Genomic DNA, 24,793 nt, shown 5'->3' with positions numbered 1-24,793 from the left:
ATTATAATTTTGTAGTCTTATGAGCTTCCTATATCTTATAAAACAAAGTCGCTTTTCGTGTCTGTCTGTTGTTTCTAACTCTTCTTCTTCTAAACCACCCAACGGATTTTGTTGCGGTTTTCACCATTAGGTCGAGTATTTTTCGTAGAAGGTTTATATATAGTTTATTATTTGTACATTCTTATGTAAATTAACATAAATACGATAAATATGAATAAAGTCCTACCCGTTGAGACACTTTCGTGCATGCGCTGCTTTAATGGTAAGTACTACATGAAAATAATGTACTGGAGTATTGTTCCTCTTAATAAGATCTACAAAAAAGTCCGCGATGGCATATTCGTGTCTTTTAAGAATAACGTGTAGTGATCATATTTCTGTCTAAAAGTTGTAATTTCAATATATTTTTTATTGTGAGGGATATTTTCCATAATGGTATTAATCCTTATCCTTTAAAATACTTTATTAAATTTCTACGTTAAACGAAGATAAAATTTGCTTTTACACTATTTCGAAATTGCGAATAGTTTTACAGAAAAACGCATTTAATTGTTGACACATCTCGCCGTTGACACATCAGCTGTATGTTACTCAAGTTTCACTTATCCCTTACTCTCAGCATATAAATAAGTATATTAGTTACGTTGGCCATTTAATGTAGATCAAAACTGTCTTTTACTGTTTTTTATTTTAATAAGTACTTTAGAAGTTGTTACAATATAAAAAAATCCTTGCTGCGAAACGGCTCGCCTCGACGTTTTGCTTATACAAGCGCGTCCGCCGCGCCCGCCTGCCTTACACGCATCGGTGGTTCAGTGGTAGAATACTCGCCTGCCACGCGGGCGGCCCGGGTTCGATTCCCGCTCGATGCATTCTATTTAATTTTCCTCACAGGCAGCCATGTAGTGCTTGCTTTTCATCAGGGACAGAATACCCTTTTCAGCATTAACCACAAGCTCGAATAAAAAAACCCGCCTGCCTTTATAGCAACGAAGATTTAGATGCGTTTGCACGTATTGGATAATTGGAGTTGAATATATTATTTCAGCGCGATATATTTGGTTTCATATTTTTTGTAGTACTTATTAGTAGGTAGACTTTTGTTTATAATTTCTTCCGTTTAAAAATAGCCATTTAACTATCTAAAAATAGTCATTTAAATATATTTTAATAAGTACTTGAAAAGATTAGTAGCACAGATTTAAAATTACGGTACCTACTAAAAAATCCTTGCTGTGTAAAACAATTGGAAAATCCTTATTGAAACTACGAAAATGCGGGTTGCTTAGGGTTTAATTAATTTTCACATTATCTGAAGTGCTTTGCAAACATACATTATATGAATAATACAGTAGTAAAAGCGGGCGAAGCCGCAAGGGGGTCGCTAGTTAAAATATAAACAAGAAAAAGTACCTATATTGTAAATTGAAAATAGTCTTTAGTTTTTAATTCGTCCTATTTAGTTTATAACCAATTATTTTTTAAAATTCTAAATTGTAGAAATAAATTTTACCTTGCTGCCAAATGTGGCCATTGCCGGTGTCGGAAGCCGAACCCTGAACCGTGCCAGAAGCGTACCAACACCCAGTTGGACTGTGCCCATGCGCGATTCTGATATGGACGTACCAATTCTTGTACCATCGACATTTGCCTAAAGATGGACAAATTTAATTTTATATAATATGCCATAATATTTTTTATATAAATGATGATTCCATATTTAATATTTTATTAATGTTAGTTGAATAGATACTATATATGTAGTGGTTTGCTGCTTTATAGAAATTTATGTTTTATATAAAGCATAGATGCTTACATACTACTTAAAGCTTAAACTAGAGCTTAAAACTTTCCCAATGACTCTAACACCAACGACTGAGTATAAACCTGATGGTTATGTCTCTACAAAAAGAAATAATTGTAATTATTTGAAATTGTTTTGTTGAATTCCGCCATTCCGCCAATATGCAATATCTCGAAAACTTGGCTGTGCGTGGAGAACGGAGAATCTTACACCAGGTTCCCTCTGCCCTGCTATAGGTGAAACTGAATAGGCGGGAAATTGAAGGCAAAATATATTCAAATCATATTTTTAAATTTGACTCCAAAATAATCACATGTATTACACAAAGTTCTTTACCGATTTACTGCGCCACAGCTATTTCAACCCTAAGGCCATTTAAGGGCTGTAATAATTTGCGAAGTAATACGAGTAGGTACCCTTTGTAAAATCAACGTAGCAAACTTCAGTAGGCCGCCATTATTGGCCGATTTCAAAATGTTTGCAAAAGGTTTAATTAAATAACAGTTTGTTCTTTGAATTGAACTTTCTTGTTTAAATTATGAGTTTATTAACATTTCGAGTTTATATTTTAATGAAGAGACTTTAATCTATTTGAATATAAATTGCTTCCTTCAAATGTGTGACAATAAAATTGTTATAATATATAGCATTATACATACAATCCACATTAATTAACATATTGATAGTATAGGTGTAAAGTGGGAGAATTAAGTTTTAGACATCGTTGTTCTTGGTAATATAAAGGAATGATTTATTTTATTGGTACCAACGATACATCGGATGAAAGTTGAAATTATGAGAATACAATGTGTGTAAAAGAATTGATATTTTATTTAGTTATTTTTTTTAATTGGCATATACAAAACTCAGCTTAAACCTCGTAGACTTACCTCTAATAAGAGGATGGAAAATATTTGAAGTTTTAGAAAATGCAGAAGATCTATCAACATAGAAAATATACAATTCAGTATTTATTTAAAAAAGATATGAAAATGGAAGATATTTGAGAAGTTTCATAGCTTAAACAAATAATATGCGGGTTTGCATTTCATCCGCTGTGCAAAGTGCGATGCATGTTTGTTATTTTGCACTTGTTTACTTTATCTGGTGAGTGGGTTTGCTGAATGTACCTATGAGGGTACATTCTGGAATTGCTATGAAAATACAATATGCGTATTTGTTTTGATGTAGTTTAAATGTTTATTTCCATTAGAATTTTTAAAATGTCTTTTTAGCGCAATTGGATAGTCTATTTTCCTCCAACTTTTAAAAATATTTTGCGTTCGTGTCTCTTTGTTTAAGTTACTAGACTCATTTGGTACTCCTCACAATGGAGGAAGTATGGATACTAAAACAACTTACTTAACATATTTATGATTGGATGATAAATTAATTTAGTACAGATAATAAATATAAAATTTAAAAAAAAATCAATATTAATACTATTTAGTTGAAATGGAGGCTGATGGCATATTTATATTTACAATAGGAAAAACATCTTAATTACAATGTCATATTTACCTATTTCTGGTTAAGGCCCAGTAGGAGAAAAAAAAACACTTAATCATTATTTATATTAGCAGAAAGGAACGGAGTGTCTTAACACTAGGTTCCCTCTGTCGGTCTCCCTACCCTGCTGTGTGCGGGATACAGCGTGAAGCTGATTATTTTTTTAATTTTTATTGTTTTAGTATTACTTACTGTTTCAAAGGCACTCGTTCAATAGCCCGCATAGTGGTTGGTTGTGTGGCAAACGACGCTAAAGTCTGCACTAAAGATTCTCTAGTACTAGCCAGGACGATGCGGGAGTCCGCGAATTCGGCGCAGAGGAAAGTTGCACAGGAAACTACAAGTTCTTCCCAATCTGAATGAAAATTAAATAAATTATATAAGGATGGAATAGATATGAACACAGAAATTTGCTTTACATTCCTCAGGATATATGAGATATGTATGAATTCTTTAAGAACTAACTGAATATTTATAATAAAAACTGTATATAAGTTTTTGTGGGTATTTAGGAACGAATTATACACGAGTCAACCTAGTCTAACATTGTTGTAACACATGGTTTAAATAAAAGATAATAAATATTAAACAAGTGCCCGACGGCATGTGGGCCTATGGTAGATTTACGACTCCGAGAGAAAGTCTTTTAAAAGCATTACGAGAACCCTGCTGCACATGTTGGGGCACATGAACATTTGGATGTCGATGACAATAGGCTCGCTGATTTCCGACTTCGAGAAAATTTCATATAATAACTCCATGAGAAACAAAGCATCGTGGGAAACGAGCCACAGGGGTGGGGACACCCGAATTTGTATTAAAGCCGACCAACCTTAGGGATAAGGCGATTCCACTACCAGCACTCTTATAGTTAAGAACTAGTTTTAATTAAAATTGTATTTTATTATAATAAAATAGTTTTATATACAAAAGTTTAAGATATTTTTACTCACGTACAATATATATTTATTACTAAAAAGGAAATTATAGATAAAATCATTTTTTTACCTGGTACTTGTTGTACCGGTACAGTAGGATGCATATAAAGCCTCAAAGTGTTGCATAGTTCGAGCATGGCGTCCACGTGGTATTCCGGCACGAAGGCGAAGAGGGATTCTGTGAACTCTGGACCACTGTTCTGTGCTATGAGATAATATTATATTGTTTAGATGTACGCTGTGTCCCCCATATAGCAGGATAGGTTAGTGGAATCTAGTTCAAACACCAACTGTGTAACATATTTTTTTAAAATGAAAAAAAAACAGGCCCTATAGCTAAGAATATAATAAAGAGAAACACTATGCAAGTAAACTATTAAAATAGTTGTATAATCGATATACAAATTAAATAAATTTAAATTTAATAGAAATATTTACAATTATGTATAATTGATAAATTATATACTTAAACTTTACACCGTTCTTTTGGAAATTTTATTAGTTAGTGGATAAAAATATAATATATAGTATAATACGAGTGTATAATTGCTAGAAAATTCTAACCAATTTGTGTGTTTGAAAGAGCGCGTGGTGTGGCCGCCCTCGACGTCGGTGTTTGAGGACTGTGAACAATTTAATAACTTGGGATAATTTTAAAAGTTCAAAATTTGCACTAGCCCGTAGTAGCTCTTAGAATTCCTGTCTCCAAAGGTTGTTTATAAGAGATTGCTATCAGCAGTAACACCTTTGCACGTTCTGGATTTATTTTAATATCCTTTATTTTCCTGTAACAGCTTTGTGTGAAATAAATATTATATATTTCTATCTATTTACTTTCCGTCCAATATTATAGGCCTTGAGTGCTTTTTGAATGGCCTAACTTAAGACCACGCCCTGTTTATAGAAGCGGGGATATAAAAAAATAATGTAATCATTCCCCGAAAGGGGATCGAACCCTCAACTAACGCGTATACTGTGCCATGACAGCTTAAATACAATTGTTGCACTTCATTTAAATCATTATATTCCATAATTATATATTTTGTAAATATATTATGTAAATATATTAATGTGGATGATAAAATACATAATATCTAAGTTTGTAAAAATTGGAAAATCAAACTTATCGCCACTCTCCCTAATAATTAAACACCTTACGAAATGCAAGATAAATAAGCACGTACGTAATATACGTGCATAGTCTTAGTAGAGGTCACTGTATAAATTATTTGCTCTGGTTGCTATCCATTACTCTGTGCAAGCTTAATACTAGCCAATATATATTATTTAAATCTAATCTTCGTTATATTTATTCAGTCTTTCCAACGACGGGAAAAATTGCGCATTCATTGGTATTAAACGACGGCTTCGTTCGAACTTCTCTCGCATTTTTAGCAGTAATGATTTAGATAAATAAGGTTTAATTTTTCATGTACTTATACAATCAATTGAACTATATTTTTTATATTATATGATAATTATATATAAAATAAATGTATATATTACGTTGCGGTTTTGCTTCCCACTCGAGGAAAATAAATATTTAATAATTTTCATTTACGTGCTTTTGTAACGAGGCAAAGCGCAACGTCAACACGCAATGCCTCCAGAATTCCACTGGAAATGGGAAAAGGAAGAATTTTAATGAAAAAAGAATGTCTGAACACTTGGTTCCTAGGTTCCCTCTTTCTAAAATTTTTTTTAATAAATATTATGTACGATTTATGTTTGTGTGAATGAATAATAATTAAATTTTCATCTCACCTTAGATCGGAGCTGGAGGTGTATTCCAATTGAAGTGATGCATAGCTGTGAAAAGTTAGTATTGAGCTCTTGCCAGGTAATATCTCTCTACTTGCAGCCTAAATAATAATTATAGTATCATTTTATAATATTTATAAATAAATAATACTAATACTAGAACTAAATAATACTAATGCAGCGAGAACCTAATATCCAGACACTTCTTTTCCGTCCACACAGAGACATTGTGTGCTGAATGGCGTAACTCAACGCCGCCCAACATGCAAGGTAATGTTTATTACATTAGAGTGCGAAAACGTACTCTCTATTTTTAAATTTATTTAGACCTTATACAGTATAGATCCACGGCCAAGTGATACTTGACAACGATACGGAAATGACATTTCAATTTTATTGTTTCACATTTTATTGATTACGGAATGGAAAAAAAATTCTCCAAGCAAATATTGAACAATGGGAATGAAAAGTGGATACTTTGGGCAAGTAGAGTTCTCCACTTCTCATTACAAAATGGATTCTTGACATAAAAAAGTATATTCAGAAAATAAAAAAAAAACTGTACGCACATAATGGAAATTAAGTAGATACTAAATACAAAGAAGCAGCTTCACGCTTTTCGTAGAGAGGACTCTACCTATCCCGCTTAGGGGAAAAGCCTTGTATAGGGACACTCCGTTCTACTCTCTCCATTCAAATTCGAGACTTTGCATGTTGAGGAAATTATAATAAATTGTCCGAGCGAAAATCGAATCTGCGACCGTTTATAGTCGAACGCTGTAACGCTATTTACGTACTTCATTTACAGTTGGCAAAATATACTCTAAAACTTCTGTATTATGGGATCACTTCAATTGGGATTTAAAACTATGATAGTTACCCCTCAATCCAACAAGTTCCAACTGTATCTCATTATGGCTTATACAATTACAAAAAAACACAAACAAAATAAAGACAATGTTTAGACTATTTCTAATAATATTATCGTAAAATAAAAAAATCACAGTAATATTACGTGAACATGTTTAGCATATTCAGAGTCGGAAGCAACACGCAGAGAGTAGAGAGTTCCTGTGAATTGTTTCGTTAGTTCTAATTGTCGTTGCGGCGTCCATATCGCACCCATCACCCACGCCATTTGTAACGCACTTGTTTGCAATTTCTCCTGTTATATAATAGTAATTTAATATAGTTATTATACCAATGATCCAAATGTGGCTTATTAAAAAGCATTACAAGTTATTTTAGGTACTTCACGCTGTATCCCGCACATAGCAAAGTAAGCAAAGGGAACCTGGAAACCTGGTTTTAAGTTCCTTCTGTTCCTCATTTTCCGCAAAACACAGGAGGCATTGCACGCTTTGCCTCGTTACCAGAGAGATGAAATGAAAATATTAAATATTTAATTTTCTTGTGACGTATAAGCTATATTTATGTAAAGTTTCATCTAAATCTGTTCATATTTTTTCGTGAAAGTAGAACAAGCATCCTTCTTCACGAATTTTAATGCATCATACTTTATTCATCTTGCATATCAAAGTAGACATAGAGAACGTAACGCTTGTACTTTTCATCACCTTTCATTGTCTGTTGAGTGGCCGAACTCAAATTCGCCCATTTTATCACCAAAGTTGGGAAATGCTTATTAAAATAAATATAAAAATAAATGATTTAATTTAATTAATTTAAAAAAAAAACAAATTAAATTGATAGTGTACAAAAATATGTATTACACTCACTAAATAAACACTTTGGGATCGTTCCAGTTCTGTCAAAATATTTAATGTAAGCTTATATTTCGTGTCTTGGTCGCTAAGGCCTTTTGTATCACCTGTGATCGATTTAATATCATAAGTATATTTATAATATTACAAAAAAACTGGTTAAGTGCGAGTCGGACTCGGTCACCAAGGCTTTGTATCCATACCAGGATTGTATGTTAATGGGAACTATAACTTAAAAAAAATCGACAAAGTTAAGTTTGCCCATATACATTATTAATTTAAGCTGGACACATCTACGCGATTTCAAGATAAATGGTCATCGCATAAGGATGTTTTTACCTTTTGAGGTACGGAACCCTAAAAACGACTTATCATTTTCAGACTCTCATCAGTTTGTCTTTGTCTTGGATATCATTTTATATCTGAAGCGGGTACAGTAGTACTTAAATATGTTTTTTTATATTAAAATGATATATTTCATGTAAAAATTAATAAAAATCGATAATTATTTACTCTAAATACCTGTAATCAAATGAATTTCATTGTACACGGTAAAAATTCTTTGTTCTATATCATGGAGACAATCGGCCATGTCCAATTGATTATCTCGAATTTCGCAAAGCTAAAAATAAAAAAAGAAATGCATTAATTATTAAATCAAAAGCAACTTATTATTTAAAAATATATACTTTTAACACGTTCTAAGGTTAATGTAAAATGACTTCATACAAGCAATTTTTCAAACATTGTCAACATTTATTAATAGACCTTTTATGGTGGAAAACGGTTTCATTTTCCACCCCAATTCGACAAGATATTGTATTGACATGGACTAACTAAGCGCTGCCATTTTTTGGTCTTGGTCAAGTGAAAATAATTAATTTCTCCAAGCGGATATTGAACCCGTTGCAGTCACGCCAGTCTAGAATAGCAAACAATAATAACCTTTTCAGTATATTTAACAGCCGCACCATGATATAAAGCGAGTAAACCATCAACAAGACGCATGTACGCCGCTCTGGTGTCCACGGAGCCCGCCCCCGGCATCATAGACCGTGTTCCTTTGAGCGCTAGTGCAGTTTCACCGGCTGTTCTATAGTTCATACTATAAATAAATGCATTAAATTACTTTAGGACAACTCACGTATTGCTAGCCGTATTTTAAGTAAAACTAAATAATTTAAAGAACATGATGATACAAGTATTTTTTGCAGAACTTCCCGTTCCATTAGATCTATGTATAACTAAATATTGATTTTAAAATAATATTTTCAATAATTTTCATTTAATATACGAAATACATATAAATAAGCAATATTTTATTAAAAAGAGAACAAGCAAGTAATGAGACCTACTACGTCTGGGACAATATAAAAGTATTTACTAGCATTTGCTTCGAGAAGCTTTTGTTTGGTACCTGTCAGCAATTTGAGGCATTGGTTGATGCAAGAATCTTGCCATGGACGATATGACTTGTGGCAGCGTCGCCAGGCCCGGGGACACTCCGGCCATGTCACTCACTCCTATGAAGTTATTTTTTATAGGGAGATATGAAATAATATGATTTTTTAACTATGTGTAAAGATTCTTGTATTATTGTGTAAAATCTTTTTAACGTCTTCCTTTGAAACCGAGAAATTGTATAAAAACCTACAAAATTTTAAGGACAGAAAAAAGAAACATAGATAAGGAAATACCATAAAGATAAATTATAAAGCCTAAACTAAACCTATAAAACTAAAAATGGGCAATATAAAAAAAATATAAGTACTTATATATTCACCAGTATCAATTCCACCTCCTCTGTTGTAATTCGGTTCAAAACTCAGTACATATGGGTTGTCTTCTCCAAGGACATTGATTAAATCTTGCCTGCGTTTTGGAGAAATTAATTGAAGTCGTGAGTCGTGATTCAGGATCACAAACGTAAGACGGTAAATGCGATAGGTTACAGGTTCGATTCTTAATTTTTCATTTCTTCGCCTATGGTGTCGAGAAAAACAAGCAGCATTGAGTATCGAATTGGGCGGAAAGTGGAGAGCGGAGTCTTTCATCATTTGAGCCCCTCTGTCTACTCACATGTCTATCTACATATGGGATATAGCGTGAAAAAAAGAAGAAAAAAGCGATGTCATTGACAAAGCAACTAATTACTATGTTCTCTTAGGCAGTGATCACTTTTTTTCAGCTTAACGCGGAAAGTAAGCATAGACAACCTAATGTAGTAAGTAGCAGTGTAGCAAGACCTTTTTCTATTTTTCGTACGAATTTAAATTATTGCATGTCGAGTGGCGTAACTCAACGCTGTGCTATTTCCCCGACACCATTTTTTCAGTTAATTTTAACCAGCCAGGTGCTGTGGTAAGACGCTACGACGATATCAAATTAATGGTTACACATACAAAACAAGAAACGTTGCTAAAGTAAAAATGGAATCAACAAGTTCTACGAGCGTAGCATCTCTACGAACCGTAGCGTTCTGACGAGAAACGGTAAAACGCCTCCGAGACGATCGACGTTGTAGAAATCTAGATCTCCATTTATAAACGTTCTTGTTGGTATGTGGGGGGGCATATGTCTGAAAATATTATAAAGTGTAACTTTTATAATGTGTATAATTATATTATACAAATATTATTAGTATATTTGTAATATTATACACATATTATTAGAACTTTTTTGGTGGAACAAAGACTTTTTTTTTAAGTAGTATCACTAGTAGTAGTATTATAGGTATTTCATACAATCTCTCGAAAAATAACATTATATTTAAATTATTTAAGAACAAAATTAAATTATCTCTAAATAAACATAAAAATCCGTTTAAATTTTTATACGTTTTCTTAATAAGTAACATCAGCACAACAATCAACAAAAACAAAGACATTTCAGCCTTCAGTTCTATAGAAACAAAAAGTCTTTATGAACCAAAAATTAAGCAGCTTACAGGATCTGTGACAAGCAAACAAAAAACAATCTTTAATAAGGTTAGAATGTAAGCACATAAAATTACAGAAAACAAGAGAATCTATACTTTGGATATCAAGATAATTATAAAATAGGCAAATGTAATTCATGAAGTTATTTGCTTACGGGCAATAAATATAAGTAATGTTGTAAATGTCATGGTTATGGGTTCGATCCAGTGCGGCGTTAAGTTACGCAACTCTTAACACGCAATGTCCAGATGGAAAGCGGAGTAGGAAGTATCTTGACACTTGATTAAAATACACTTGGAATAAAAATAGTATAATATGATTAAAATACACATGGAATAATATAATAATAAAGCTTGTTTTTTTATGTGAAGAAAAATATCTTACGGTATATCTTGTAAAGGAGTCTCGTTCCACAATTTAAGTACTATTGTCAGGAGCCGCGCGTGGCAACACCAAGATATTGCCGGCGAGTTTCTCGAAATGTTGAATAGCCTCTGTAAATTATTTGTTAGAAAGAAATCATATTTACAAAAACAAAACACCTTTGTGCGTGACGACGGCGAGTGACGGAAATGAACGACTCGCTTTGTTCTCCAGAACGGGGAAAATTGAAATAATTTAGATAATATTTACATTTATTCCCTACTAATCAATTATTTATTTATCAATTATTTATATAATCAATTATTTTGTTTTCTTTGAAGTATGAAATGGTAATTGGATTTCATATACGCAATAGGCGCGTGCTTGTAATATGTTATTTTTAATTATCTTTTCCTTTAGCACTCACCATATCTAAAATGCAGTTGTCCATTATGTATCTTCTGAACTTTTCTAAGAAGATCTTCCTCGTGGACGGCACCATGTTTGTTCCATCCGAGTTATCCAAGAGCATTAAGAGAAACTCCAACTAAATGCAAAAATTATTTATTAATTTGGTAGTTCTGTTGAGACTAAAAGACAATAGTCCTATAACCACAAAAAATTCTACACAAAAACCTCAACATCCATCAGGTTCTTGATCTTTTGAAATGTTAAGGATATCTTTTACTAAAACTTTTACTTATTTTTATGTTAATGGAATACTATTGATGCATGACTAGAACAATTTATTTTTATTATCTAAATATAACTTAAATTTAATAATAGTAAAAACTTACCTGAATTTGTTCAAGAGGTGCAACAGCCTTTGTAATTTTAGTACAATCTTCTTTATATTGGGCTTCGATATATGACTCATCAACAATGACAGGCGTCAATTTACTTGTTTTATCTATAAATTGTTATTTTTTTTATAAACATTATATTTATTAATATTTAAAAATATATTTACATATTCTATTGACTTTTTAAAAATAATAAAAATAAAATTTAGACTGCTTTGAATAGTACTTACTGGGTCCGCGTTGCAATAATGGACTATTCTTAAGCGTGCCCTTTTCGGCCATTTCTACAAGCAAATAGAATTGTTTATTTATTATAAAATATGTTTCAATCCATACAAATCACGGCATCATGGTCTCTCCAAGCCACGAGAGACGACTCAAAAGACCTATTATACTACTACTTGCAAATAATTTCTTAGCTCACGCTGTATCCTGCACACAGCAGGGTAGACAGAAGAAACCTGGCACCTTGTTTAATACAAGTTCGTTCTCATTAAGACACTGCTGAACCCCACTTTCCACCAAATTCTGGAGACAGTGCGTGATGAGTAACGGGACCCAAAGCCGCGCTTTGCCTCGTTACCAGAGCGAGTAAAATGAAAATTTTAAATATTTAATTTCTTCAAGTGGGAATCAAACCTACAACCTGTCACGTTTACTGTCGCACTCTTTCCCCTACCCTACGCCGTAGAAATGATGATAATTGAAACTGACCAGCGATCCTCGGATCCGTTTCGCCTTGCACCGATGTGGGGCGCTGCCACCACGGCTTACGTATAACTGTCTTCAACACACTTTCATCTGGACATTTGATATGCAAGAAGTTGTCAAACCTATACAAATTGCAGGGAATCTTATTTTTCAGACTTCCTATACGTTTTAATGTATTTTTTTTTTTTAAATACGATTATAGGGTTCGTAGTTTACGTTGGAATTTTGTTGTTAATACATATATCTAATAACTGATTCATTATAAATTGGCAAAATTGCTTGGCATATTGCCGCTACCGCGCATAATAGTGTAGACAGAGAGAATTTGGGAACTTAATTACTCACCACATTGTGGGGAACCTCACGGGAACTCAGCGTCGCGCTTTCTCTCGTTACCAAAGCCAGCAAATAAAAATATGAAATATTTCATTCCCCCTAGTGGGAATCGAAACTACAACCATGGTGTTACAATCGCACGCTTATGTCGCTGCGATACGATCGATTTAGCTAATTATTTTTTAATAACGCAGAAAATCTCTCTCTCTAAACCCTTTGCTACGCGTAAAGTGTCTAGCAGTAAATTAGTCTAATAAATCAAAAATGACTAACGTTATTTTATTGAAGAACACGTATTTAACGAGGTGGTGACGAGTCTCTCGATGCTGCATCAGTCCACATATCACATATAATACTTCTATTTGCTGAGTAAAACTCATATCCTGATTAGTGAAAAAATATATTTAGTCCACAAATTTATTTCATTTAAATATATTCTAAAACAGTAATTCTTTATAAATAAGTATGTCACAGTATCGTATTACATGACGACCTCAATATTATATATTGAACTGATAACCTCCTTTATTGGAGTCGGTTAAAAAGCAGAAAGCGGAGAAAACATACAACCACTGACCGGTGAAACCAAATCATATAGCAGATATTGCCTGACAACACAATGCTCTAACACATCACACAGGGCTGCTTCTTCCAGAAAGGTCCAGAGCAAATCTAATAATGTACAGAGACGAGGCTGAGGTTGAGCCAGAAATTTTTGTGCCAGGCCACGCTGAAAAATTTATATTTAAAATTATTATATTTATATTTGTGTTGAGCCAGTAATTAGGTCGTTTATTTTCAATATCAAATCAAATCACGCCGTATCCCGCACACAGTAAACTTAGTGTTAAAGCACTCCGTTGCGCGTTGTCTACTTTCCGCCGAATTCTGAAAGCATTGCGTGTTGTTTGACGGAACTCAACGCCGCGCTTTGCCTTGACACCATAGCGAAGAAATGAACACCCTAAAAATAAAATATATAAATTAGTTAAATTTATTAATGTAAAGAATAATAAAACAGTGTATCTGTTTTATTTATACTTACAAAATTTTGATCCTTCGCTTTTTGATAGAAATCTACGGCTGCTTGGTCCACATGTAGAGCTCGAGAGCTCAAGCCAAGAGCCCCCCTAAATCTTGGGAGCAGTTCTGATATTACTATGTAAGACAAGCGTAGTACAGAGCCCAATTCTGACACCACTAGACGTGTTAGTGACATTAGAAACGCCTAGAAATATCAAATATGTAAATTATTTTTTCCGCTCTATCCCGCCACTAGCAGGGAAGACAGAAGGAACCTAGTGTTAAGACACTCCATTTCACATTTTTCGTTTTTTTCGAGTCACTCGAGGCACAATGCCTCTAGAATTTAGCTTCCGCCGCTGGTGAAGAACGAAATGTCTTAACACTATTTTCCCTCTGCCTTCCTTGCTGTGTACGGGAAATGACGTAGCGTGAAGCGACTTTTGGTCTTAGCTTAGAAGTCTTTAGTATATACAATATACATTACAACAACTACAACTTTGAACATTTGAAGCTATTACAAAGCTAATCTTCTTATAGATCTTTGTCAAAATGTTTAAGTTAAACTCAAAACACACTAGAACACAGTTTGCTTTATCTACAAACTATAGTTTATAATAGAAATGGATATAATATTAAACTTTATATTGATATATATATCAGATCAGCTTCACACTGTCCCCTGCACACAGCAGGATAGGCAGAGGGAACCTAGTGTTAAGTGAGTAATAACTTAACTTAAAACTAGAATCTTAAAAGGAATTTCGGAAAATCTAGTCCCATGGGACTAAAATTGCGGCCAAAAGTTTATATAAAAGGCGGTCACCTTCAAAAATAGGAACTTATCATATGAAATTTTGGCTATAAATAATTAAAATATTATTATCTCATTGTAAAAATGAACGAGGAAAAGTCTGGGATACCTTGTGTCTCTGTAAATGATCGGAATATTTTTTTTTACGAGTTTAATTTTTAATAGCAAAAACTGTTTTGTTATTTAGTTATACATATATATATATATATATATCACCTTTTTCGACATTTTCTTCATTTCCGCGTTTTGTGAGTCCGCAATATTGTGTGGTGATGCACGAGGGGTGTATACTGAATCCGTGCTGTGTATTCGGAGAGCTACTTCCATTTCCGCTTTAGAGGAATCGGATTTGGTCTGTATTTAATAAAAAAGATTGCAATATTTTTAAAAATATTTTAGTAATAACCAATACTAAACACCAACGCAGCGCAGTGGAACAGCATCTGACTGTAATCGCGATAGATGGGGATTCGACCCTCCTTTACGAGATCTTACGAGATCTCTTAGTTAAATAAATATATAATGCTTCGTTACTTGCTTTTAGTTGCTTTCTCTACTAAAATATATTATACATAATGTTGAAGGGCAACCATATGCCCATTTTGTTCGACCAGACGGGAGAAACGTAATTTTTCTAAATATAAATATTTCGTAATAAAGTTCAAATCCATGACCTTTTCACGTAGACACGTTCCATGTTTACTTTACAGGGGCGATTATTTATTTTATTTATGAAATTAATCTTATAAATGCATAATAATAACATATATTTTATATATAAAACCTACCTATATAAAAAATGAAAATATATAAAATAACTGCTTCACGCATTTTCCCGCATTGCCTGGTGGGCAGAGATAACTTAGTAGTTAAGATATTATGTTACCCACTTTCCCCCTAACCATTCCCCCGGGAGAGAATCAAACATGCAACACCGTTACAGTCAAATGCTGTTCCACTGCACCAACAACGACTTCAAAAAATATTTTGTTATTAGAAATAAAATAGAAATCACCTTACTACTTTTAGCTGCGACAGGCGGTTTAAGATTAGTTAATCTATTCAATTCATCCATGAGGGCTTCTAAAGATTTAAATAAGATCGTAGCTCTAGCGCACTCGTGGTATGGAGGGGCTTGTAATGGTGTGAATCCATCTATGGGAAAGCTGTATAGGCAGGTTAGGACCAAAGCATTATTCGGCTTAGGAAACTTGGAGTCTTATCTCTAATTTACATCATGTAATATACCGAAAAATGGTAAATATGTTTTTTTTTATTTAAATCATAAAATAGATCCCTGTAATTCCACTCGAAGAAAAATGTTCAATATACGGTAAATAAGAGGTAAATTAAATTCTTAATTATATATTCATACGGGATATCGCTAAACCATTTTTTTTATAAAAATTACTTTTACAAAAAAAATAGTTTTTCGTAAACTTGTTTGTAATTTGCAAAATCCATAATAATTATAGTAGATGTAGGTATACATCGTTAAAAAATAAAAATTGGTTCGTTAACATTGCTGAAAGATTTGCACTCTAGAAATAGATTTCAAAACAATAATAATAAAAAATACATTATATTCACTGTGAAATATTGAAACTTTTAACTAAATAATAATTTTAAATTATATAAATAAGATAAGCAATACTAACATGAACGGTACGTGACCGAAATTCGCATACAAATGTTCCTGCATCGCCAACGAGACCGCCGGAAAGTAGGCGAGGCCCGAGCCGTGGGTCACCTTATCGAAGGCCATGCCGAGAGATGTGCCGTTTCTGTAATGCATTACTATATTATATAACTATAACTAAACCATAATAATAATATATATTATAAAGTTTTATCTAAATATGTTTGTTGTGTCTTAGAGTGGAGACCCCGTACGAAACCCTGCCAGATGGGCCGACGACATAAAGAGGTTGGCGGGTAGCGGATGGGTCCGAAAAGCTGAGCATCGAGTGTGGTGGCGAGTTGGGGAAGGCCTATGTCCAACAGTGGACAAAAGATGGCTGTTGATGATGATGATAATGATGATGTTCAGTAGTGTTTGCTTGAGTGTGGAACGATCATCCATTCTCGCAAAGTTTCAGAGCTATCTATACATAATTATGATATAATAAAATTGTAACCGATCGCTGTCATGTATATTTGAGCAAATCTATTATTGAGGGCATGTACTCGTACCAATGTAACAAAACTTAAAACATTTATTTATTTTTCGTCTGTTTGTCTGCACATTCGTTCACGCTTATCATAGAAACGGTATTTTGTAAACAATCTTTACAAAATTTACCAAATGTATGTATCTAGTTATTAGCACTAATAGACAAAGTTATACAAGAAGATTCAAAGATTACTATAATGTCGTTAAATATATATTAATATGTTTAGCCCCCAAGAAGGCTTTAATTTAACTAACAGGACAAAAATACTGAATTAAAATGTTTTAACAACTTTTGATAACCAAGCTACAGTGGCGCAGCTTGTTTGGGAATATTCAAAAGAACGCACGAGTTTAAATCTAGTTCAAATTCAAATAAAATTAACCAGCTATTCAAACTATCCAACTAGAACGAGTGAAGTTTAATTTTTCGAAAGACTGAGTTACAGGCAATAATTGCTCCATTGTACCCCGTTCCCCTCATGTTGTGTGGCGGAACTGAACACCGTGATTTCGACACCAGAACGAAGAAATTAAAATATAAAACATTTCATTTCCTCGAATGGGAATCGAATCCACAACCTGCGCAACGACTGGCTCCCTGATGGTTCCATGGTGCTCGTATAATGTATGTTTATCATTCCGTTTATTTTACCTTTGTTGATTTGTTTTCACTTTTGTAATTAACGATCGAATATTTGCGCACGAGTTTATGATGCGTGAAACTAAGTTCGTTAGACTAAATAAACATCGCGCGCATAGAAAATCTTGTCACCAACAACCAAAACTTCGCATATTTTAATGTTATCTTTCTTTATAATAAATCACAGTATATATTTAATATATAAAGTAATAGGTAACACTACACTACTAAAATAGTAAATATATCTGTATATTTACTTTTGCATAATATACCCACTATTAAATTCTAAATTTAGACCGGTGAACAGATAATCTATAAAAATTCTTATATTTTAATGTAATTATAATTACAAATATACGAACTAGGCCTAACTCGATAAATTATGTTTCTTATTAAAATTATACACTATAAAGAAATATAAGCTTTTACTTGCAGCTTCGACCTTATGGTCAAAAGGACATAAGAGAATTCGAAGTAGTAGTTTTTGAGATTAGCGCATTCAGCCAAACAAACTATTAGCTTAAATAATAAAAAATTTAGCTATTAGCTTAAATAATATTAGTATAAATATACATATAACAATATACCTATAATATTCCAACGTTCCTTTATCCATGTCGAGGCATGAACCTATGACATCACCAGGCATCCAAGCCTGCCCGTACTGGCACGTCGCCACGTTCCACTTCCTGACTCTACCGCCGTCGAAAGCGTAGGAGTGAGCCGTGTCCCCTACCCCTGTGTCCATTGAGAAGGTGCAGGACGATGTGCACCAACCGATCTGTGGATTTAGATAAAATTTTAGTCTTAACAATAATTTTGATATTACATTTTAAATTTTACAATATATATATATATATATATATATATATATATTATTTTAATTTAAATTAAAAGCTATAAAAAAAATATTAGTATATCAAAATATATAGATACGTATTTATATAAACGTAATATAAGCGATATTGAGGTCATAGTGGCGCAGTGGCACAAGCGTATCAATGTAAAAGCGACGGTTGTGGATTCACGTTCCACTTGGTGAAATGAATTATTTTTTATTTATTTTCTCATTTCCTCGATCTGGTAACAAGGCAAAGCGCGGCGTTGTGTTCCGCCACTCAACACGCAATGCCTCATTCGGCGGAAAGTGGGATCGGAGTGTTTTAACACTACATTTTCTCTGCATATTCTTCTAGTGTGAAGCTGTATAATATAAAAGAAATCAATAAAGTCCTACAAATAGCAGGCAATTAACAAGTAGTCAAGTATCCCATATATAAATGTCGCGGACAGAATCACAAATGGAACAGTCGAGTCAAACCCGATCACTATCCAATTAGGGCGCTTTCACTCAATCAGACCTTGCCCCTGAAATGCGCTTATACGGGCATTAGAGAAGGACATTTGGCGTTGTTTATTTTTTAATATTTTTTTATATATAATGAATTCAATGCTAATGTATATTTATCCTGACATCAGGGTCGGCAAAGGGAGCCTAGACATAAGACACTGCGCTATCTATTTTCCTGGACTTTGCCTGGATACCAAAGCGAAGAAATGAAAATATTAGTTGAGCGAAGCGAGTGGAGTGCTCTACTGGAGACTTTTTACACTCTTTGTTGAAAAAATTCTAAAAATTCAAAAATTAATTTCTCGCTTCGCTCAACATGTGAACACTGCCAAGATCGAGCGAGCGAGTCAAAATTGAGGTCCGGTTCGCGCCCCAAGTTATTTTATTTCCTCAAGTGGGAATGAAACCCACAAACTGCCCCTGCGTTACGACTGGCCCCTAAGCAGATTTTATATTATTAATAAAATATATACTAAACACAAAAAAAACTAGTGTCCTATTTTTTAAAGCGAAATTTAATTAAAAACAGCTCAGCTCACCGTTTTAACATAAAATAAACAGTTTATATGAAAATTCAATGTCATCACACAGAGATCGGCATTAAGTAAGTTAATATAGCGTACCTTTGAACCAATTACCTGCATAATTAAGTGCCAAGCCACTTCCAAGCCGTGTCTCTACTTAACATCACACGCTCGCCTTTGAAAGCTTTCAACGGAAAATCTAATAATTTTCTATGCGATCGTCAAAAGAAATTACTTTAATATTCCGTCTGGTAAGACCTTGAAAAGAACCTTGTAATTTTAAAATCGGCGATTTCATATATAAATAATGAAAGTAATTTATATAGTTACGCAGACTTTTATATTTGTCAATTACTTGCACAAGAAGTGCGTAGGTCCTCATATCTTAAGAACTACTGAACCGCTTTTGATGAAACGAGGATCATCTCGTTATAATTATATTTTCGGAAAAAAATGAGAACTAAGTGTTTTTAAGATTTAACAATAATCAAATCATATAAGTTTAACTGACAAGCTTCTTGTTTGAAGACGATTTTTTACGGCTAAAATATAATTGCCTGCTCTGCTAGAAAAAGAGCAGTACTGAGCCCCACCAATCAACGTATAGTGTTTTCACTACGTCTAACACGGGTTAAAATATTAAACTATAAAATAAAAATATATAAAGTTATTTACTTGCATTATACCCTTAGTACCCAGCTGTACTTCATACATCCACTTTCCCGCATACACGCAAGCGGTGGCACGTATCGTTGCGAAGCTAGACAATCCCTGCACACTCACTCGCTCGTCGCCAACTAGGACTAGTCTTCCAGTTCCTGGACAGAATGGACTATAAAATTCTTAAAAATATAATAAAAAAAGATAATTTTAATTATTTTTTAGTTTAGGTTAAAATTATAATGTATTCTATGAATAACTAAATATCTTAATTTCCATAAAATTAAGATTATTTCAAATTGTAATATGTCTCAAATGGTATTGTAATTCATTTTAATAGCCTCTAATAATATTGTAATAGTCTTAAGGAATCATTATAATATCAATCAATATTATTGCAATAGATGTTTGGCAAATCTAATTACTGATAGTGCCTCAATAGATCTATTATTTATAGAATCACTTAAATGGGAAACAGGTTAGTTTTAGGTTTTTCAGCTTCATGCTCTATCACACATAGCAAGGTAGGCAGGGTAGACTTAGGGTAAGTGGGAACCTAATGTTAAGTCAGACAGACACGTCGAATTCTATATAAACAAAAGCTTTAAAAATATATCCTTACCGGTTGTAGCATCAAAGACTACGATTCTAGGTCCGACACGTCCAGGTCTGTCATCCAACGAATCAGCATTCTGTTAAATTACTTTAAAATAAATAATAATGTTATTGTGTTAACAAATATGTCTTCGTGGCAAATGGGACAGCATCTGGTCTGGTAGTGGATTCGTTTCCCACAGAATTTCAGAGAACGAAGAATATTGGTTTTCTTCACCCTATGCACGCTTTATCCTGCCACCTGTATATTATTTATAGGATGTGAAGCTAAAAAAATATTTATGAAAAAAATATTTCAAATACCTCAGACGTTATTGGGCCGTGTTTCTTCATAGACTTTGGTTTATGACTGGCCACTTTACTGTCTAGAATTTTCGATAGATTCTCTTTTATGTGAGTGACGTACTTAGTCCTCCTGAAAGGAATATACGAAGATCAGATAAAGGCATACTGATAAACTGTTATTTTTTTTGTTTAGGTTAAGCTTCTGCCTGTATCCCACATATAGCAGAGTAGGCAGAGGGAACCTGGGAATCTAGTGTTACCACGTTCTCAATAAGATTCTTCCGTCCATTTAACACATGTTGCAGGTTTGACGGATCCTTTCACCGCACCTTATCTCTTATCTATTTGGATCTATCCAAATCAGCAGGGGTAAAGAAAAATATTTTTTTATAAATATTTAATTAAGAATTGAACCCACAATCAACTATGCCAGAATGGTGATGATTACTTACTGATTATGTTTATCACTATTATCCTTCATAACCAACTCGCTGCCAAAAACCTTGCGTATCATGTCATGGACCTCCCCCTTCTCTGCTGAACTACTGCATATGCCGAACATCGAGCGGAGAACGTTCAGCATAGCCGTTTTAGGTAGTTTAGTGAAATTTTCCTGCGAATGATACATAATAATTAAAATATATGTTATCTATCCCCATGCTTTGACTTTTTTTCAGCTTCTCGCTGTATCTCACACAAAGTAGAGTAGAAAGAGGGAGCCTTATATTAAGACACTTCCTACTTCCCACTTTTCACTGAATTCTGAAGAACAGCTTTGCCAGATTTTGTCTCGGGAAAAAGCGGGACTTTTCTCTGGAATTTTTAAAGTAATTAACAAAGAATTAAAAAGCGGCTCCGCTCGGGACATTCAAATTTTGGGCTAATAATCGGGACTTCTGGCAACACTAGTGACAAAACTTAACGTTACGCTTTGCGAAAGAATAAAAATATTCAATATTTAATTTCCTCACAAGAATCTGCTTAATTCACAGCAGAAAAATCTTATTTTTAATTAGGCAGCTTTTAGTTTATTTAGTTGGACTGATCGTACTTAAAATCTTTTGCATTGGCAAGTAATAAGAAACGTACATAAATATATTTCATAAAGAGAATGTTTCAATAAATTTCAGCACAAATAATTATCCTAACCCAATTTTGGTATAATTATAAACTTAAGAAAATAATAACTTAGTAACTCACTTGATTATAATTAAAGAATTATAATATTATACGTGTTTACCAAAATAAATATAAAACAAAACAAATATAAAACAAATTTTAATTAATGATACTCTGTAAGAGCTTCAAAAATAAACTTTCACATAGAAAAAATGGAGACGTCACATGTAAAATTATTAAAATGTCTATAATGACGTTAGTTTTTTTTAATTACAACGATTGCAAAGACCACAGATAACGATTTAAAAGTCGCCTAAATTCCTGGCCGGCTATTTTTTTTTTTAATTCTTGAACCATTGTGTGTTGAGTGGCAGAACTCAACGTCGCACTTTACCTCATTGCCAGAGGGAGGAAATACAAATATTAAATATGTCATTACCCTGAGAGTGAATTGAACCCATACTCGTTGCGTTTGCAATCGCGTGCTTGAGCTCTCCGCCACGAGGGCTTCCTTTAAATTAAATTCTTTAATATTGCTTGTGTATTAAAAATATACTTCAAGTTAATAATTATATTTGTTTACTACAAATAAATAAAAAAAACAGCTACCCAACCAACGATAAGAAAATGAAAGTAGTTTTATTCGTGACAATAATTCTTACGTGGCGTCCCATTTACATCGAAAGGTATAATAAGTTTTCTGAAATAGACTTTTTTTATCTGAAACCGCGTTTCAGGGCTACAAAGGTCATTCTTTTTCGCTTGTAAACAGGTCCGTTCATAAATTTTAATAGCGCGTGAAATAAGCGAGCGTGGTGCCCAGTTTATTTGGGAAAATCCTGTAAGCTAAGAGACTTTTGGCTTAGAGACCATAAATGAGTTTTTTTAACCGACTTTTATAAAAGGAGGAGGTTCTCAATTCGACTGTACTTTTTATATTTGTTTGAACTTTCGACTGGGCCGATGTTGATGATTATTTTTTTATTTGAACGCTGGTGCTTCCCGTGTGGTCCTATTTTAATTTGGTCCAGTTCTTACAATCCCATTCTGATTTTCTCATAATCATATGAGTCTTAAATTTGCACAGTTCAATTCCCACTAGGGATTTGGAATTTTATAGGCTACTATATTTTCAAATAATGTTTGTAAAAAAATCCTATTCCATACTTAGGATAGAAATAAAATTAACGTAACGGGATCTCAAACCGCTCTTGGAAACCATCCAAACACTGACCACTAAGTCAAAAGTTCTCGTTGAGTTATAACAAAATTCTTTATACTATTACAACTTATTTATGTTACCTACTTCGTACATAACTCTAATTCTTACAAATATTCGAGTAAATAAATAATAAAAAGTTTATAGGTGTAAACGTCGATTCTTCGGCCTTTTGAGTTTAGCGTAAAGCGGAGTGTCTTAACATTAGGCCTCGTCTGCCTAGTGTAAGCTTAATTTTTATTATTCTTTGAAATATTAAGCGGATTACATAAACGTAATTTAAATCGAAGTACTAATGCCATTCGTTTTCTTCTAAAAATGAGCTCCCTGAGGGTAGGCCTTTTTTACTTATTTAAATTTAAGACTTAAAAGTGAAAGAGAAGATTGTAAATATAATTTAAGTTAAGTAACGATAATAATATAATAACCCGATTTAACCTAAATATATAAGTTAAGAAAAACAACGGAACGTTCTCAACATCGTTATAATTCATGGAAAGGATAATAATTTTGTTTGTACACCAGACAACCGGTAAACAAACCGCGTAAACAACAATACTTTATGTAATAAAATTTGTTTACTTCCATTCTTTATTGCCACGTTTATTATATAATGTTAAATTTATTTGTATTATTTTATTTTTCGAGACAAGTAAAATCGAAGCCAGCTTGTCCTGTAGGTGAGCAAAGAAAGATCAAAGAGTCTGCTACAAACTCAACAGAAAGAAAGATAAATAAATTATTTAAAAAAAGGAAACTGATATATTAAATAAAATTAAGAAGAATTAAGAAACCATAAATAAACTGCTAATATATAAAATAAAACATTATCTTCAACTAATATATCGTAAATTAGCAAAAGAACTAGAACATGGCGTCTACCACTACCGACCGCAAATCACTAATTAAACCCACATTACATGAGCTCCGTACATCCCACTTGTCAATAGTAGAGATCGTTTTACCAGCTAAATGAGAATTTGATATAACTAGAAAACTTTTAGTTTAAAATATATATTGTTAGATATAAAAAGGAAATTTATGTTAATGACAACTTGAAATTTAAACTTGAAATTCCTATGGGAATTTAAGGGGGGAAAAAACCTTAAAAAAAGTATCGTACGTACCGTAACGTAGGGGATTGAATGATTTGACTCATTTGACAACTTTAATAACATTCAAAACATTACCATATATTACAGTTGTAGATAACGAATCTGGGTTCAATTCCCATTCAGTAAAATTAATAACGTTCATTTCCAGTTTAGTAAGAAGACATAGCACGGCGTTAAGTTGTGCCATTTAATATGCAATATATCGAAAAAATGTACAAATGAAATTATTAACAAAAATATAATGAAACGAATCACAAATAAAACTTCTTAATTGATGACGCTACTTCAGGGACCGGGTTCTAATACAAACTGTAATTAAAACGCCGTTAGGAAGCGCCGCTGCCAAGTGGGAGTTATTTTGCAAATT

The 24,793-nt window shown here is 33.1% G+C and overlaps 1 protein-coding gene across 1 annotated transcript in view; it reads right to left on the bottom strand.

The window, feature by feature from the left end:
- Positions 1–21,580, bottom strand: part of LOC146533484 (E3 ubiquitin-protein ligase RNF123-like) — a 31,462-nt gene extending 9,882 nt beyond the window's left edge. The window contains 28 exon segments of the mRNA XM_085195333.1: positions 1,514–1,651; positions 3,506–3,668; positions 4,322–4,451; positions 4,802–4,874; positions 6,016–6,113; positions 7,028–7,177; positions 7,752–7,843; positions 8,259–8,358; positions 8,682–8,829; positions 9,154–9,259; positions 9,520–9,608; positions 10,207–10,314; positions 11,060–11,169; positions 11,466–11,585; positions 11,836–11,948; positions 12,072–12,125; positions 12,556–12,674; positions 13,162–13,271; positions 13,466–13,618; positions 13,934–14,116; positions 14,942–15,079; positions 15,741–15,891; positions 16,384–16,509; positions 18,126–18,319; positions 20,089–20,231; positions 20,696–20,765; positions 20,992–21,103; positions 21,426–21,580. Of these exon segments, the coding sequence (XP_085051459.1) occupies positions 1,514–1,651; positions 3,506–3,668; positions 4,322–4,451; positions 4,802–4,874; positions 6,016–6,113; positions 7,028–7,177; positions 7,752–7,843; positions 8,259–8,358; positions 8,682–8,829; positions 9,154–9,259; positions 9,520–9,608; positions 10,207–10,314; positions 11,060–11,169; positions 11,466–11,585; positions 11,836–11,948; positions 12,072–12,125; positions 12,556–12,674; positions 13,162–13,271; positions 13,466–13,618; positions 13,934–14,116; positions 14,942–15,079; positions 15,741–15,891; positions 16,384–16,509; positions 18,126–18,319; positions 20,089–20,231; positions 20,696–20,765; positions 20,992–21,103; positions 21,426–21,556 (3,422 nt within the window). The 5' untranslated portion in view covers positions 21,557–21,580.
- Positions 21,581–24,793: the final 3,213 nt, after the last annotated feature.

This window comes from Heliconius melpomene, chromosome 12, assembly GCF_056956725.1.
Source record: "Heliconius melpomene rosina isolate 202511_hmr_F chromosome 12, ASM5695672v1, whole genome shotgun sequence".
In the NCBI taxonomy this organism is placed as follows: Eukaryota; Metazoa; Arthropoda; class Insecta; order Lepidoptera; family Nymphalidae; genus Heliconius; species Heliconius melpomene.
The sequence above is the reverse complement of the archived record's forward strand: the minus strand, read 5'-3'. Positions and strand labels throughout refer to the sequence as shown.